Source organism: Cataglyphis hispanica, chromosome 14, assembly GCF_021464435.1.
Source record: "Cataglyphis hispanica isolate Lineage 1 chromosome 14, ULB_Chis1_1.0, whole genome shotgun sequence".
NCBI lineage: Eukaryota > Metazoa > Arthropoda > Insecta > Hymenoptera > Formicidae > Cataglyphis > Cataglyphis hispanica.
In genome coordinates this window covers 2,673,937-2,691,763 of record NC_065967.1, presented here as the reverse complement: position 1 = coordinate 2,691,763, position 17,827 = coordinate 2,673,937, and the positions used below count along the sequence as shown (strand labels likewise).

The 17,827-nt window shown below is 33.0% G+C and overlaps 1 protein-coding gene across 2 annotated transcripts in view; it reads right to left on the bottom strand.

Annotated features, from left to right (window-relative positions):
- Window positions 1-13,043: 13,043 nt before the first annotated feature.
- LOC126854537 (nascent polypeptide-associated complex subunit alpha, muscle-specific form-like) overlaps window positions 13,044-17,827 on the bottom strand; it is a 28,594-nt gene continuing 23,810 nt past the window's right edge. The window contains exons 6-8 of one of the 2 annotated variants that reach the window (XM_050601399.1): window positions 16,571-16,792; window positions 15,560-15,755; window positions 13,044-14,522 (exon numbers count right to left, since the gene is read on the bottom strand). In XM_050601399.1, coding sequence (XP_050457356.1) covers window positions 14,513-14,522; window positions 15,560-15,755; window positions 16,571-16,792 — 428 coding nt within the window. In that variant the 3' untranslated portion in view covers window positions 13,044-14,512. Of the gene's footprint in view, window positions 14,523-14,751; window positions 15,318-15,559; window positions 15,756-16,570; window positions 16,793-17,827 lie in introns of those variants that run through there. The other variant, XM_050601398.1, reaches the window with a different exon arrangement.

Genomic DNA, 17,827 nt, shown 5'->3' with positions numbered 1-17,827 from the left:
TGAAACAGTATAATTAATGCAGCTGCTTCCCCACTCTCAAGCGGAAACTTGTCCGTAGCTGCGTAATTTCGCGTCTCATGAAGCAGCGAGTAGCAAACTGTTCGTATTTAGCTTAACACACTGAATAATTCAACTTTTAAAAATACAGCTCGCACGTGATGAATTTAATAATTAAGACGCGGTTACTATTTTTTTTTTTTTTATCGAGGAATATTTATTTCTCCTGGCGGATTTTCTTTTTCGAAGAAGAATTCTTGAAAGAATTAAACCAACATCTCTTATCTCTATCTACTTTGCTCTAATCTAGCCCGATCGTTTCATGTTTAATCTAGCTCTATCTTACTTTCTTTTTTCTTTCTCCCCTCCCTTTCTGGAGGCAAGAGTTATTCAAGGAAGGAGGCAACGTTGTCGTTGTCTGACAATCGCGAACAATGAAGGGGTCGTGAACAGTTTCTCAGCACAATCGACATCGGGAATCATGGTATTGTCGGCGCTTCAAGATTTACCCATCGGCTATAGAGTGTATCCTTTCACAGGCGATCGATCGGAATTCTTCGAAGATATGTATATACACGAATGCGAGAGTGATCACTAGGGGGGTTCATCTGCGCGATCTTGGAGCCGACCCAAATGGAAGTGTCGGTCGACATGAGAGACGGATCTCTTCTCTCGATGACTTAATTCGTTTTGACATCGCAGTTTAACCCTCCCGATCCGTTCCCCCGCCGTACGGTTCTTTTCTCTCTCTCTCTCTCTCTCTCTCTCTCATTCTTTTTTTCTCTCTCACGTTACTGTTATTTAGTAGCTGAATTAGAGCGCCATATACTTCGGACAGATGCCAGATCTCGCGATAACGTTAGAGAGACGCAACTGGCTCCAATATATAAATATGAATATTGACTGAGGGTGTTCGTTCAACGTTGAAACAGTAAAATCAAGAGTTAGCAAAATATATATACATACATATTATATGTATATTTGCAAATTAACAAGAAAATAAATTTTTTATAAGTTTATAAAAAAATTTATTAATTATTTAACGATTTAATGAATTTAATATCATACTGGATAACTTTATTTTGTGCTCAATATGCAGGTAATATAATCCGGCTACGCGCTATCGCTCTCTAATCAGGAAATCTGTTAATGTATATAATCTGTAGCTGCATAAACTGCAGAGACAGGATTAGCTTTTAACGATAAAATCTAAAATATCGTTTGTTCCGGTCGATAACAAGATTGAAATCATATAATAGAACTGTTTTTTTTGTGTGACTATATATATTTACCTAACATATGTGTACGATACTTAATTTGATTTATTTGTAATAGTATTTTAAAATGTGTATTATATGTATATTAATTATTACTATTATTCATATAACAGAGTCCATTTTAAATATAATCTAAAAGTCAGAAAATTCTGCAGATTTCTCTTAACTTAATGTGCTGCATTTATCATATTTAGTCAATATATAAATTATATTTAAATAATATTTTAAATAACTTTTATAATTAATATTTAAATACTTTTAAAGATATTTAAGTTTAGAACTCTTCTTTTATGTTATCTTCATAATGCTCCCAAACTTTTCTCGATAATTGAAATGCTCACCTTGAACTTTTGTTCAATTAAAATCATTATTTATCGCTTTGAAATTAATTTATTAAGCGAAATATATAGCAATCATGAAATTAGCATTTAAGATATTCATTAATTCTAAATGTTTTACTTCGTATATATCTTTATCTTAAATTTAACCGCAAATTATAGATTACAAAAGTCGAAGTTATTAATAATTTTCACCGCGACACGAGATATATTAGTGTTTATATTTATATATGCGTTGATATATTTTATCAAATTATTATTTTTTATTATACGTCAAATACAAACACACATATACGTGTACACAAATTCAGTGAAGCCTGAAACAGTTCTCACAGCTTCGATCACATCACAATAAGGCTGCACGAACGATTAACGATCGTGTCACAACAAGAATACGTGCATTTCTGATCTTGAACAATTAATGCCATCTCTTTTGAGGTTTCTCCATCGGCTTTGTCGAGTCCTTTTTTCTTTAGGTCCTGCTCTCGTCACGTGACGAGAGTAGAATTGCCCTGGGGACGAAAGGGAATCGTCTCGTCGTCAAATGTCAACCCATAAGCGCAACCACTCGAGTTACTCAAAAGAGAAATATGAATCTCTAAAAGCAGTCGAAAGATTCACATAATTTCATCACCGGTTCTCAGCAATGAAATTTATGCAAACTTTTCAATATGGCAATGACGCGAGATCTTATGACGAACAAATTTATATGCGGTTAATTAATTATTAAAAGAAGAAAAAGTTTTTATTGCATATAACTGTAAAAATTATTATCGAAAAGTGACGAGTTTTTTTATTATAAATTTATTCTTTTTTAAATAAAGTTTTGTTATAAAAAAAAACATCTATCAAAGAAAATTCGAATAATATTATTTTATTTTTGTACTAGAAAGAATGCGATTGAAAATGACTGTAATCACAATAAATCGGGACAAATAGTCCGATAAAATCTTCGCAATATAAGAACACGTAGTGTCGATTCTGGAAAATTGTACCAAGCTTCTGCATGACCACCATTGGCAATTTCGACACAATGTACCATGCGTTCTGAAATTGCCAGTTTTATTGAGATAGAAAATATTGGTCTTGACTGAAGAGATGCTTTTTTTTGTACTGTCTTCGAGAATAAAAATACAAACGGAATATAGAAATAAAATATGATGGGATGCATCCAAGCGCGGAAAGAAACTTCGAAATCAATAGAAGCTGATATTAGTCCGTCGAATTTACTCTGGAAAAGTGCACAAAGTATACAAGCTACATCTATACAGAGTTCACAATTCATTATATTGATCGGCTTTTGTACAGTTCATTTCAAAAGTCTTATGTATTATTTAAACTAGATTTAAATTGTTATTATATGATAAAAAGCAAATTTTAACAAATAACGATTTTTCCTTCATCGATATCAATAAATTTTCTATTTTTTAAAATAGAATTTTAAAATAGAATTTACTTATCGATATATTTTGAAGCGTTAACAAGATAAAATGCTGAGAGAATTATATCTTAAAGAAAAAATTAAATTTCTTAAAAATTCAAATTTAGTAAATATACAATAGTCAATAGTAGATACACATGATATTTTGTAAATTATTTTTTACGTCTTTAATATTATTTTTTTTTTTTTTAAGTAAATAATTTAATAATTTAAAAATATATATAAGAGCGAAGCACATATGCATATTCGAACGTCTCGCCTGTCATACTCTCACCAACAGCTGTGATTGCACCCACGCATTTGTCGATAGCATTGTCGAAAGAATGTTTTTCTTTGCTTCAAGTTTCTTGTTGCGAAATGTGTATCGATAATCGCAGCTGCTTGATGGACTTTGGCGAGAAAACTTTCGGCGCGGTACGGATTTGACAAAACGACTTCTTTTTAAAACTTCTTTTGTCGTGGATCTCTGACAAACATTTCGCGGCGGCATGCATTTACATTTAGATAGAGTTCCATATTTTCGCAACCATTATCTGAATGAACAATCCAGCGCGATTTCTCGGTTAAAGCTGATGTGTATAAAAGATTTATCCCCGTATATAATACGTACTTCATCAATCCATCTAAAAATCTGTACCTGAGAAGTATGTAGAAAAAAATGGATAAATTTAATCTTTTTCTATATCAATAAGTTAATATTTTTTGTACTATCACTTTGTTTCATTTATTTTGATCTGATATTAGTAATTTTATTTAAAAGAGTCGTTCATTTATCATTGTGCGTCACTTTGTGTAGAGTTTGCTAGTAGTCCGGAAGCTGCATTGTTTGTTAATATATTGGCTATCGCTGCCCATTCACTTTGTCTCTTCACTATATAGTATCGGCATTGTTGGTTATTATATAGAAATCTAATAGCAATTTGGATGCTGATAGCTATAATAGAATCGTGCGTTGTACGTATCTAAATTAACACATGCGATATTTTGCAGCAGTCATGATGATTGACGAAATATTCATTTATAAAACAATACTCAGTTTTCAAATAATAATGATAAATGTACCTTTTCATTCATCATAATAACTTTGTTTAAACCGATATCAGTATCGAATCTGAATATCATTCGTATCTCTCGTAATCGCATATACATATAATATCGAGCACAATTAAAATTATGATTATATATTACACATGAAAATTCTCTTTAAAGAAATGCTTCCTAATTTTTATTTGTAATTCTACATCATTATTTTAGATAATGCCTAAACATTTTTATGATATTTTTTTTTTGATTAATTTTGGAAGAGTCTGTTGCGGGAAAAAAAAATTGAGACGCAGATATCACTGTGTATACCATGTAGACATTTTATATTTTCAGCACTCACGTTATAAATAGGTCACAATATGAGTCCATCATATCGCTTACAGTCATTTTGCTTACAGTATACATTCTATATAAATGTACTCGTATAATTACTATTCTTTTTACTTGGATAGTTCTACGGGAATACATAGTACATATGTGTTTACGTTATCATATATATTATGTTACGCTATATTGTATATATATATTATACAAATGTGTGATACATGCACTGGCACTGCTCGATTGTTTAGTTGCATCTTTCATCAATTACGCGCAAGTACATATTTCAAACACGTTCCGGCTGTTTGCATAAGTCAAAATAAAACACGCACATAGACACGCTACACTCTTTTAATATAATTTATATACATTTATTTTCAATTCTCAATGTTTCGTTAAAAGATATTTGCAAAATTAAAATAAAAATTATAATTAAATTAAAACGGCAATAATGAAAATAATATTATATGTCAAACTATAATATTTCAAAAAAATTTATCATTTTTTTATATCAGTCAAGCACTATCAGTCTAAATGGCACAAATTACTCAGAATATTTAATACGAGAAATTATTATGCGAAATACATATAGATATGCAAGAAAATATTACATGTTGATAAATTTGTGGAATATCTTGGAGAGATGTTTCAACGGAGTTACTGAAATATTTGGATACATAACCGAGATACGTACAGAATAATTAGAGCGACGACGAAAATTACGTTTACACATCTCCACCTCCATCCGTTACAAAAGCGGAAATATTTAATATGCAGAATGCGGATCTTCATGCGCATACGTGACGGCATATGTAACGGAAAGATATAGATGGTGCGATCCAATGAAATAGCTTGCATTCGCTGGTATGTTGCAACTACGCGATTCACGATGCAAAAGATTTTCGACGAAGTCCCGACAAAAAGCCGAAACGTATTTTGGAAAAATGTTTCTTTCACATCTACTACGACGATGAGTTCTCGAGGTTCATTACAGGCAGTTGACGTTCTGCGCGCGATCATCGTGTTCCCGTAAATGACTGTTCCGTGGGCACAAATAGCGTGCAAAAGGACGAATTATTTTTTGAACAGAATTGTTCTTTCCAAAAATATAGCTTATACAATTTCCGCAAGCTCCGTTAAATAATCACGCAAATCGCGAGAACTACCTGTATTTCACTCTAAGATACTTTGGTCCGTATCTTTGACGCTCATTTAGTGCTAAATGTGATTTGTTGGTTGCTTTTTTATTGAGAGTTGTATAGAACAAATTCGTTAATATAGGCAGTCGCAATTAGCGCTAAATGTGCGATAAGAATGCGAGCGTTCATAATATTTCGCAACGCGCGTATCGCGTTTGTATCAACAGCATGGCTACTCTTAAAGCGATATGTCACGATTCGGTGAAGTTTAAATTGCACATAATATTACAATGATTCATAACGTTGCAACGATCAAAAGATGTCAATACGTCTCTTAAATTTGGCAGATTGTTGCATCATTATAAAATCACAATCGTTACAATACTATAATATAGTACGAACAAACAAAAACTTAGCGATTTAGATTCTACTGATTTCTTTTTCACCGATTATATTCATCGAGTTTTATATTTCTTAATGATTTAAATTTCTTTTCATTCAAGTATGTAAAGGATATGATTAGGCGTTAGTTCTCTAAAATTGCATACAGAATTTACTCAAATATAAGAGGATGAGAGAATATTGAACATATTTTATGACGCGACTTATGCTGAGTCAAAGTTGTGATTGGACCCTTCAAGTCTTCATATAACGGTTAACACACACGTGCACACGCATACATACATGAATGATTAAGTCGCGGATCGGCATTTATTGGATATAATACGATGAGCGTGGTTTGTTGGACCGCGACGAAAGAATTGGAAATCGCAACGGAGGCCTCCTCCCCGTTAAGAACATTGCAACGAAATCATTTCGACGTATATGATCGGGTCGATAAATACTAATGGTTTGGTACGACATTATCTGATTCCTACTTTCATCGGGCAATCCGCGTTTCCCGTTTCAGACGATTACATCGCGAAATAATAAAACATTCCCATAACAAAATCGATAATAACGACGGTTTACTCGAGGTTGATGCGTCGATACGGTCCGCTGTTTTTACAGGAGGATAATGATTATTACGGTATGATGGTCCCGTCGCGTCGTATAAATCATCGAATCTTATTTTATTCATAACTCTCGTTAATAACTCAGTTATCCAAGTGAATTTGATATTTGGTATTGTTAATGACAAGAATTATCACGGTACAATAGTTATATCATATTGATATATTTGCATAAATTGTAGAGACACAAATTAAGTTCAATGATAATTTTATTTAATGCCTTTTTTTTATAAATGATTCAGTTATTTGTACAATGCGAAAATTTATATTATAATTATTATTTTTTTTTTTTTTTATTCGGATTTGAATCGTTTGAGGACGATAACTTGTTGAAGAGAGAGAATTTTTCTTCGCTTATAGGCTTTATTCACGGTCGTAATAATAATTTGCTGCAAAATAGTATCGATTGCTTTTCGACGTGACGAAGAATCGTAAGTTTCGGCGTTGCTTTTGTTTCATGGCACTCGATTCTTTCGATGAAAATTGATTCGTAGTGTACGTGAAATGAATATGAACGAACGCATTGATTTCCCCTGAAACAAATACCGATTTTTTTACATAATAAAATCGTAATAAAATCAACGTCAGTCTATCTATATACATGAATTTAAGCTCACGAGAGTTTAATTTTAATTTCTTGTCTTGACATTTGTATGCATTCATCGTGCAATTATTGTTTCATTTTTCATTGGATCGATGCCATCGTTTTTTAGGCTTCTCTTTCGCGACTAATTAATATTCTCGAGGAATTAAAATTTAACATATTTTTAACATTTATAAATTTAACAATTTTAATCTTTTGATAATACATTACTATATTTATAATATAGACAGAATTCTCTCTTAATTATATTTGCAAGAATATGTCTTCCTTCTAAACGTAAACCATAATAAATTTTCAAATACTATTGTCACTATTATTTTATTAATATCGACCTTTTGATGTACAATTTGACACAGTATAACCATAATTTAATTTTACACAAATGTGTGTGTATGTATGTGTGTGTGTGGCTCTCTAAATTTTGCGAATTCATTGTGCGATGTATGCTCCTTACGAGCCACTATCGCATTTGTGGCTCGTAAAAAAGATTGAGAGATGATGCTAGTTGTAACTAGGAAATTGGACCAAAGCGATCAACCATAAGTCATCCGAAAAAGGAGACAAGGCGAAAAGGCGATGTAGAAAAGGTACGATCGATGTATAATGTTTGCACGAGACATCTCATTCTCTTCGCTGTCGCGGCGAACGAGATCGATCTGTGCGTGGCGCTGCCATGTAAATTCTACGTTAAAGCCTGGACCACAATTCGCGACTCTTGGCGCGTGCAATTATATTATACAGCTAAAACACACGTACATATCACTAAAACACATAGCGCGGTTATCCGGCAAAAAATCTACCTCTCACACGCATTGATATCCGAGAGTAATTCGGGAATGGAAACATTTCTTAATGAATACCGATATCGCCACCGGAATCATTCGGCCGTTTGTCAGATTACTCGATAGTACAGATGAAGTGCCATTAATATCGTATCGCGTTCTGACGTTTGCGTTACTGTTAATATCCGTTTATCGTTCTCGTTTGCGTTTATTGGTCATTCGTTTCACACTGTGAGTATTATACGTTAAACGGTCAAATGACACATTTAACACGCAATTAACAATAATCGGCGTTGAAACGGATTTGCAATTATCTATTATACGAAGAATCAAAGGAACTGACACGTAAATTCCCAGTCAACCGAGAAAAACATCGCGCTCGTTGATAATGGATGTCTCAGGCGCCCAATTAAATACAGCGGACGCTCATTATCGAGGTGTCCAGTATAAAAATAAATAAATCTCTACTCTCTATTCTATTAATATTCCTATCGAGATTCAACGACATCTTTAACAGTACATTTATTAATATAATTACTAATCGACGACATTACTTATAGGTAGGCGGAGCTATGTAGGGGAGAGGACCGTAATCTCGGATCGAGATTCTGTTTCATCTCGGTGGTGTTCCAAATTATTCGCTCGATATACATATGTATGTATACGATTATCACAAAGTCTCACTGGCTAAGTCTCCTTCTCAAATACAGAGTTACGCCGCATTCGCGCAATTATCACGACAAATATCATCTATCGTCCGATATATCATTATATCCTATATCTTGCCATTTTATCGACTTAGGCATTGTAATAAGTTTCTGTCTCTTTTCAAAGACAGAAAACCCACATAATGTTATGAACGTAGTATCATGAATGACCTGATTTTTTCCGATGCAGAGAGGATTAATGTACATTATATTACGTTAAATATATAAACTATTTTGAATTATATCTCTCGATAATCGATCGAAGCATGACTCGCACGATTTGAGTTTTTTGCGCAAAAAAAAAAAAACAAAAACAATTATAAATATCTGTTGTTTAAATAAAACTTTGATTTTATATTCACTTGTATAAATTTACATGCCCCATTAATGAATCCAACTCTTCAATATTCAAATTAATTTTATTAAACGCGATTCAATGGGCACGGATAAATATATAGCACATCGTATCGATTCGTGTATTTTTTTCTTTTCTTTTTCCGTTCCGTGATTTCTACGTCATGATTTTTAATACTGCATAAATACCCCACAAAAGTGCGAACAGCTATTAAATTTTAAGCTGTAAAAAATCAATATGCAATTTGCCGATATGCATAAATATTCCCGAAATTTTAGCGATTTTTAAAACTGAGCTTTGTTTCCACTGGATTCAACACTCAATGCGACTTTCATTTATATTGAATGTGACGTTGATAGTAGAGTTCGATAATATCAAATATTATTATATATATATATTTGCTATGACAAACTACAAAAACAATGCACATAATTTTTATAAGAATAATTATTAATTGTAGAGATACTTAGCTAATTTAACTCAACTTATGTTCTTATTCGGAAATGGATTTTCATATTCAAACATTTATGCATTCAAACTTGTCTAGAGTCCGCTTACGATTAGTTACACGTGAGTTTTATATGTATAGGCACGTATCTGTGGCCGTCATATGATTTATGTCCGTAACTGTCACGTTTGGCTATGACATATAGCCATTTCACGAAACCAGCTGTGATAAAAATCGCATTTCTATAGTGGAGACAAAACTTTAATTTAATCGTCATCTATCACAATCTCAATTGAAATTTTCGCACCATTGTCCAATATATGACACACACAAATAAAGGGTTTTATTATTTGTGACTTTTTCATTTTACAAGGAACAAAATGTTCCTTCTCATGAAAAAAACATTAGCAATAATATTTTGTTCATAAAATATTTCAAAAATAAGCGAACCATGCTTTCGATTTATTAACCGATACAATTTTAACTATTTTTTTTTAAAGGTTGATAATATTAGCGAAATTATTTTATATTTTCTTCGTGTTTTATATTATTAATACTTAGGTTATTTTTACGCAGCAATGTGAAAAAGTAAAGAACAATATAAAAATGTATTTTTGTTTCCTGGTGTTCGTTTGATTGGAAATTGAATAGACTTTTCACTCGTTGAAATAATGGTAAACGAATAAATGACGATTGGAATGAACGACGTATGGAAATATCGTGCAAGGCGCGTTTCCCAGTGGAGATTTATTTTACAGTCACACATACGGTGACGAGTTGAACTATAGTCTTAATCGCGACACAATTACTGTATTTATTTATTCCGTATATAGACGTTTAATTATGGACCCGTTTTCGAACCAGTCGCAAATGCAAACATAAAAATAATAATGTAAAATTAACGGCCATTGAAACACTCTAATTCACATAGATCATCTATCGCTGTGTTTGGTCAGATTTTTGTTGGAGAAATTATCTTATTCTCGCGTGCGTAAGAGTATATTTATATTTACACGCACAATATGTGTACATGTGTACAAATAAATACAATTGCTTTCATTTGCTTAAGCATTCGCTTCGCAATTTTTCATATAATCCGATATAATGACTATAGATACATAAAGAATAATTAAATCATAAATCATAATTAACATGCAGTCTTGCTTTATTTCTGTATTAAAAAAGCAATGTAAATTATTTATTACTTAAACATTTAGATAGTATAAAAATATATTTATCAAAACGTATAAATTCTTATGAATGTGCTTTCTATCGCAATGCTAAAGATGAGCAAATTCACGCGTTTGCGATGAATCTTTTGTTAAATGATTTCGTTAAAACGGAAAAAGTTTATTTAACGTATATTCAATCTTTAAATATCTACAGTCATGTTGCTCGGTATTTATGTTTGTGCAAAAAAGTCTTCGTTAGAGTTGCATTTAAGCTTAAAGCGAAGCTTGTTGATGTGTTGATTTAATTGACGCATTGTGCCTTCCTTCTTCTCCCTCCCTCTCTCCCTCTCTTCCTTATTATCTATTTTTTCTTTAGAGACATTTTACATGATAGTGCATCAAGATGCGATCGGTCGTGTCATAATTGCAAAAGAATAATACAAGTTGGATCGAAGTTCTTGACGCAGGATTATGCTCGAGACGCGTGCATAACATATCATACGGTATATATATATATATATATATATATATGACGAAATAAAAATATTGTCAGCCTAATTATAAAGTTTTTAAATTTAGAGTTTATTTTATTATTAAAACGTAAATTTTCTTTTTACGAGCATCGAATATACTATGATAAATTTTATAAATTTAAGATTAATTGTCACTGTGACTAAAAGTTTTATACAATCGTAGCAGATATATTAAAAACCATAAAGACAGTAATTTAAATTTTGAAAAATTTACATTTCCTGTTTAAAATTTCTTTATAATTAGAACAATGACATATCTATGCGCGCGTATTCAATAGCACGTTCATTTGCACGTATATTCTTAATTTGTTAAACAACTTTTATAACGTCAGATTCTTTCATGTAGTAGGATGAAAGGGATTGTAGGGGAAATTGCATTTTTACCGAGAAACCCACTTATTGACCCACTTTCGCCCAATTTAACCCACTTTGCTAACATATCTGGCCATCTCATCAGTTATTACATCTTATTTGAACCAGAGATTTTTAGCTTTGATATTTGATTTATTTTACTATTCTATTGTCTACCTTCTTCCTATAAACTTAGCGTAATCAATAGACTTCATTTTCATTTTAGCCCGAGCTGAAGTCTCATTTTTATACTTCTGTCGTGCAATCATCGTTTCTTTTATTTTTTGTTTCACGAAATTTAATAAAAAAAAAAAATCCTTTTTAAACATTTAATTATTGGATTCGAGGAAGCATTGCACCCACGTAGAAGAGTTTCAGAAGAGAACATTAGATATTATTTATTTAATTTGATTCTTTTACTTTTATATTTTTAATTACGCTATAATTACGCTACGTGAAATTTTAGAAATGAGACAAAATCTAAAAAAACAATGTCACTCGACGATATAAATGTAGATAAAAAAATTGTGTGTGTGAGAAGTATTTTTCTATATATGCATGGATATGTAGTAGGCGTGTAAAAACCTATTTATAATACTTCCGACGATCGACAAGTTTCACTCAGAATAAATATGTATGTATACTGATTTTTTAATTGAATTATTAATATATAATTGAATTATTATTATATAATTAACGTACGAATTGATAATACACAGCTAATAGCTACTATACGCTTCGAAGAGCGCTTCTTTTTGATACTCAATGCGTAATATGTTGGAATGAGAAAAGATAATGAAAGAAATAATCCCATATATTTTATATGTTTTATCCTACATCGAAGTATCCTTAATCAGATTCACTTACCTTCGCAGCCAGCGCTCGATACTATCGAGAGAAACGATTGGAAGCTTTGACATGTCGACGAATCGTAGCAAGCGAGCATTAAATTCTATATCGTACGTAAAATTTTGCACGAATATTACTCCTTCGCGCACGTAAGAGAAAGAGAAAGAGAGAGAGAGAGAGAGAGAGAGAGAGCATCAAGTAATCAGGGCGTAAAATTTCAATATCATTTCCGTCACTGAACGAATGCAGTCACTGTAACTACTTTTGCAAAACTTGATTCGACGAAGCGGATTTCGCGTCGATTCGGTCAGTAGGAGAGTATGTCGTCCTTGCCGATGTCGTCATCGTCGACGTCGTTCGATAAGTCGATACCGGGCTCCATTCTTTTGCCCATGGCGGTTTTCTCCCCCGTACAATTTTCTGTTTCAAAAGTAAGTAACTTGGAAAGTACTCTTCACGAGCCGCAACTTTACAAGTGATATTAAAACCGTAAAACTGTAATCGTGAAATTTTCGCGAATTTTCTTCAACTTTGCGCGATCTTCAAACGTGATTCAACGCGGCGCATTTTCCATGGGGGCGGATTTACGTGGGAATTAATGAAACTCGTGCTCGAGACCTTGCCAGCTGTTACACAAGAAGAATCTTGCGGAATAATTTTATTCGGAAATATTCATCAACTTTGCAAAGTTGTATATGGTATAATAAAATAAGAAGAAACATGTTTAACAGTTGCTTGCTTCTTTATACGTTTGCTGGGAGCTAAGCGATAAAAATAAAGAAAATCAATAAGCTCCGTTATAAGGCGAATTAAAAGAATCGGAAGATCGATGATTGATGAATCTCTCAAACAAATCGCACGCATCCAATCACTATTATAACGATGTAGAATTCTTCGACAAACATTCTCAGGAGAAAAGGAATGTACGGCTTAATTCATGTTAATTCAATCAGATTGTTTACGAGTGCTTTAAATTCCTGCATTTAATTCCGTGTAAAAAAAAAAGCGTTTGTTTTTGTAGGAGCGGAATTCGGAGATTCTTGTTTTTGATACGAGTGAAGGTCTTTGTATCGATTTCCTCGCTGAACCGCAGCTAAGATACTTGAATCAAAACTACTGCGTTGGGGGAGGGAGGGAGAGGACGAAATTCTTCAGAAAATATTCTCTCTGTTTCTGTCCTCTGCTACCAGAACAAAGACGCATATTATTCTTACAGGAAGATTTTTGGATAATCTTTCGCCAATAAAAATTTCATTCCGTTTTTCCTCTTGCTGCTATGAAACGATTGAATCGAAAAACCATGAACTTTCCACGTCGATTTACTCAAAATTGAGATGATTGAATATGATATTAAAACTTTAATACTTTTGAAAAATAATCGTTTGCTAAAAGTTATATGCACCATGCATTTAATATTGTTCGAAAATATTGTTGGAAAAAATATCAATCGTACTATCTTTTCTCTCACATCACATTTCGCAAATTAAATAGGATAAATGAATCGAGTCACAATCTAATTACATGCTTCCGTAGATTCCATTACCTTCATTAAACGACTAATTCCTTTGCGATCGATTCGAATCCCCGTCGATACGTTCCCGTCACGTAAATCGTCATTGCGTAAGATGCAAAGGCTCTATCCCGGGATCTCGTACGTGCCAGTATCGAGACTTTGATTATTCACGAAAGATACACCACCATCGATCTCCGACGATACCTTTCCTTTCACGACCTCGTTATATATTTCTCTTTTCCGTCTCCTCCCGAAGAGCTTGCCGCCCCCGCGGCTCCTCCTCGTTATCGTGGCAAACTTTTAAGATTACGAGCCTCTTTCTCCCGAGTTCTTTCGCTATCGCAAAGCAAATCGCGTCTCCGCGTTTTCTTCCGTTGCATCATGCTTTTCATCACAGCTCGATGATATCAGGCGCGCGAAACTGCACTTTGCTGCAGTACTTCACTTCCTGCACGATCTTGTTACGGCAATCCTCCCCTTGATCGCTCCGCTCGTCATCGTCGTCGTCCTCCTCCTCCTGCAAGTCCTCCAAGACCTTATGTCTGTCTAGACGCCAGCCATCGTCCCTGCCGCCGGCCGTCTTTTTCTTCTTCTCGCGGATTTTATTCTGGCGAACGGATCGCCGTGGTTATTTGTATCTGAAAGTCGACCAGAACGGGAGCACTTTGGAGCGTGAGTGTGCTCTTATCGATCTCGCGGGGGAGTTTGTCGCCTTATGTATAAAAAAAGTTTATTTTATCTCATTTTACTTTTTAATGTAGCTTTCTATATCGCTTTGACATAGATCGAGTGGGGAACGTTGTCGAAACTGTATATATATATATATATATATATATATATATATATATATATATATTGTTTCAACGATTATGGTTTTAATAGTGATTAGATAGCGCGCGCTATCAACACGCACAATAATTTCGACGAGTCAAGCATTTGGCATTTCGCGTGTATCATTTCATGTGCGGGATAGAAAACGGCTAAATCGCGATACAGGTATTATATGCGAAGTCTTTTAACTTGTATCTTTTATAATCGCCGCGAATATTCTAGTCACGTCGTTATATTAAACACGCAATGCAAGCTACGAGCGAGATATTCACATTTCGTTGACGATAGGAACATAATAATCTGTGTACATATATATATATACGATACATGATCTGTGCTACTCGGCTTTGCAAATGTATCGAGGGTTAATAAGCAAATTGAAACGCGGTGCCGACGAAACATTTTTCATCGTCGTATTCGTTGTAAAATAGTTTCCATCGTCAATTCTACGAAAATTAATCAACATCGCACGTTATTTACATTATAAGTCATAGTCATATTTTCCAAGAAAAATTCGAACCACGTGTCTAATTGTGAGTTATTCTCCCATTTTGAAAATTTTTAGGAAAATTAGTCTTGATTGGAATTGTCGCTTTCTATATCTGCAATTCATAAAAAGAGAAATTTACGAATTATTTACAAAAACTTATACACGAAAATATAATTCAAGATACAAGTCTTTGTAAATAATTCGTGACTAGAAATTTTTTTATACATTTTAAAGATATCATGTTAAAATAGATCTAATGTTATCAGCTTTTTTTTATTTTTTTTTTTTTTCTTCTTCTTTGAACAAATCCTGTAAAGCAGATATTTATTCTGAATACGCCAAAAAGCGACTTACCTTTCTGGTAAAGGGCATTCCAGAATTCTGCAGAAAGCCAGACCGATCGATACTATTAGTATTACAAATAAAACCGCATACACCACGCACAGATGAACCAAAGAAAAAATATAGAGCGTTTTGTGACACCACCGATTGGGCGCGTACAACGAAAGTTTGTATTCCGGCCACATTATATGCAGTATCCAATAATGTCCTGGAACAGAAAAGAAGAAAGCATGCGACATGACGTACGTACAAATCATCTTCAAAATCCGAAGAATAAAATATAAAAAAATGAATGTTGTAGAATAGAGAATGTTGTCAATTTTATTAAAGAATATTGGAAATACTTCATATTGAAGAGAAGGAATTTCTTTTGAAGGATGTATAGAAAAATTTTTCTCGCTCGTTCGTTTCCCAACTAAACCAAAACTTTGTTCTTGCATTCGACCCAAAAACTTTGAAAGTAGTAACGACCTCACGGAGTTACGTGGCATACATATCGATTGATTAAGTAGCCTGCAATTACGTCCCGTACCTCGACCAATGAACTGTCGCGTTTTGCCGCCATGCAACAAATTGGCGCCATACACGAGATATAAACATTGCACTACGATGCCTGGTCACGAACAGTTAAATCGTGTCATAACAGTGAATTTTTTGTAATCCACATAAAATTAGTTTATTTGGTTAAATAATACAAAGTGAGTAATTAATATAAAATAATTAGAAAAAATTTATAAAAAGAATTTTAAAAAATTTATAAAAAAAAAATGGCGATTATTTTTATCATTTGTAATTTGCTCTTGCGTAGTGATAATCTTCTATCATTTATTCAAGTTTGCATAAAGTAATTATGGAATCATGCAATTGAATATTATAAAGTATTTTCGTAATACAGCTTTGCACTTGTCGAGTAAATCCTCTGAGGCTTTAAAGCTCGGGAAATTCGGAGATGCTGTTGACACGGGATGTATTATATAAAATACACCACGCGTATAATTCCGAACGAAATTTCAAATTGCTTACCTAACACGAACCATGCGACTAGGAAGCACGATAGAGCTACGGAGAGTAATTTCATAGGTGAGACGTATGGTGTGGTTGCGGGAACGGACAGGACTTCCGGTCTGCGGGAGCGTATCTGCGAATAAAGCGCCCATAACATGCGCACGGTGCCCAAAACTCCTCCGATCAGCATGTAGACAGGAATGTATGGCTCTTTCGGACAATCCTTAATAAACTGCACACCTACAACGATAAATTTAAACATGACTCGACACCATTCGCTAAGATATGAGAAAAAAAAAATCTGCCATACACATACGTCAAAAAAAGTTTTTATGATGTATATAATATATTTAATATATTTTTTTTTTATTTTTAGAGCTTATATAAATATACATACATCTGTGTGCGTGTAAAATTGATCTCTAATTAAACATTACACGTAGAATTTTTTATTTTACGTTGCATCGCATATATATGGCAGTAAATGTGATAATTGATAACACGACTTTTGTTTCTCTTGGTTTTCCGCTGAAACCTTCTTCATTAGTGGATCTTTTATGATGTTTTTTTTATATCAATTCTTTGTATATCTGTGACCTGAATATTCTATTTTATAGTTTGAGCACCAAGCAGCAATAACATATTACAATAATTTGCTTAACGCTAAATAATTTTTTTACATTACTTTCGAAAAGACAAAAAAAAACATCTTTTAATCGATATTCTTGCCAATCAATTAAGATTTAACGTGTATATGATATACATCATTATTATGCGCTTTTTGCAACGCCAACGAGGAATAATTTACCATTAATTGCATTTATTGCATGCTGCCTAACGTCTATCCTGTTATATCACGTCCTGATTCAACATCCAACTTAGGATAATGTAACATGCAAATATCGAGAGGTTCTTCACTACGATATACCCTTGAATACATCGTTATTATGCACATCTTGTATATGTAAATTATTAAATTTCTGTAATATAATCTGTATCATCTTTTTTGAAAATTTTTTCGTGTGTTCTTGTCTTATGATAAAAAAAATCAATATAATCATCATAAATACTTCGATAATTGTTGCAAAGATAAAATTGTAATTGAAAAAATGCACGTACACATGATATATTGTATTTGAGAAAAAGAAAAAAAACTTTAAAGCAATTATATATATAATTTCAACTTCTTTAAATGTCTTTATTTAGATTATAATGCTGTAAACACGAACTACCCGTATGATTAGATCAAATTTCGCAAGCGATCGACAATTGCGA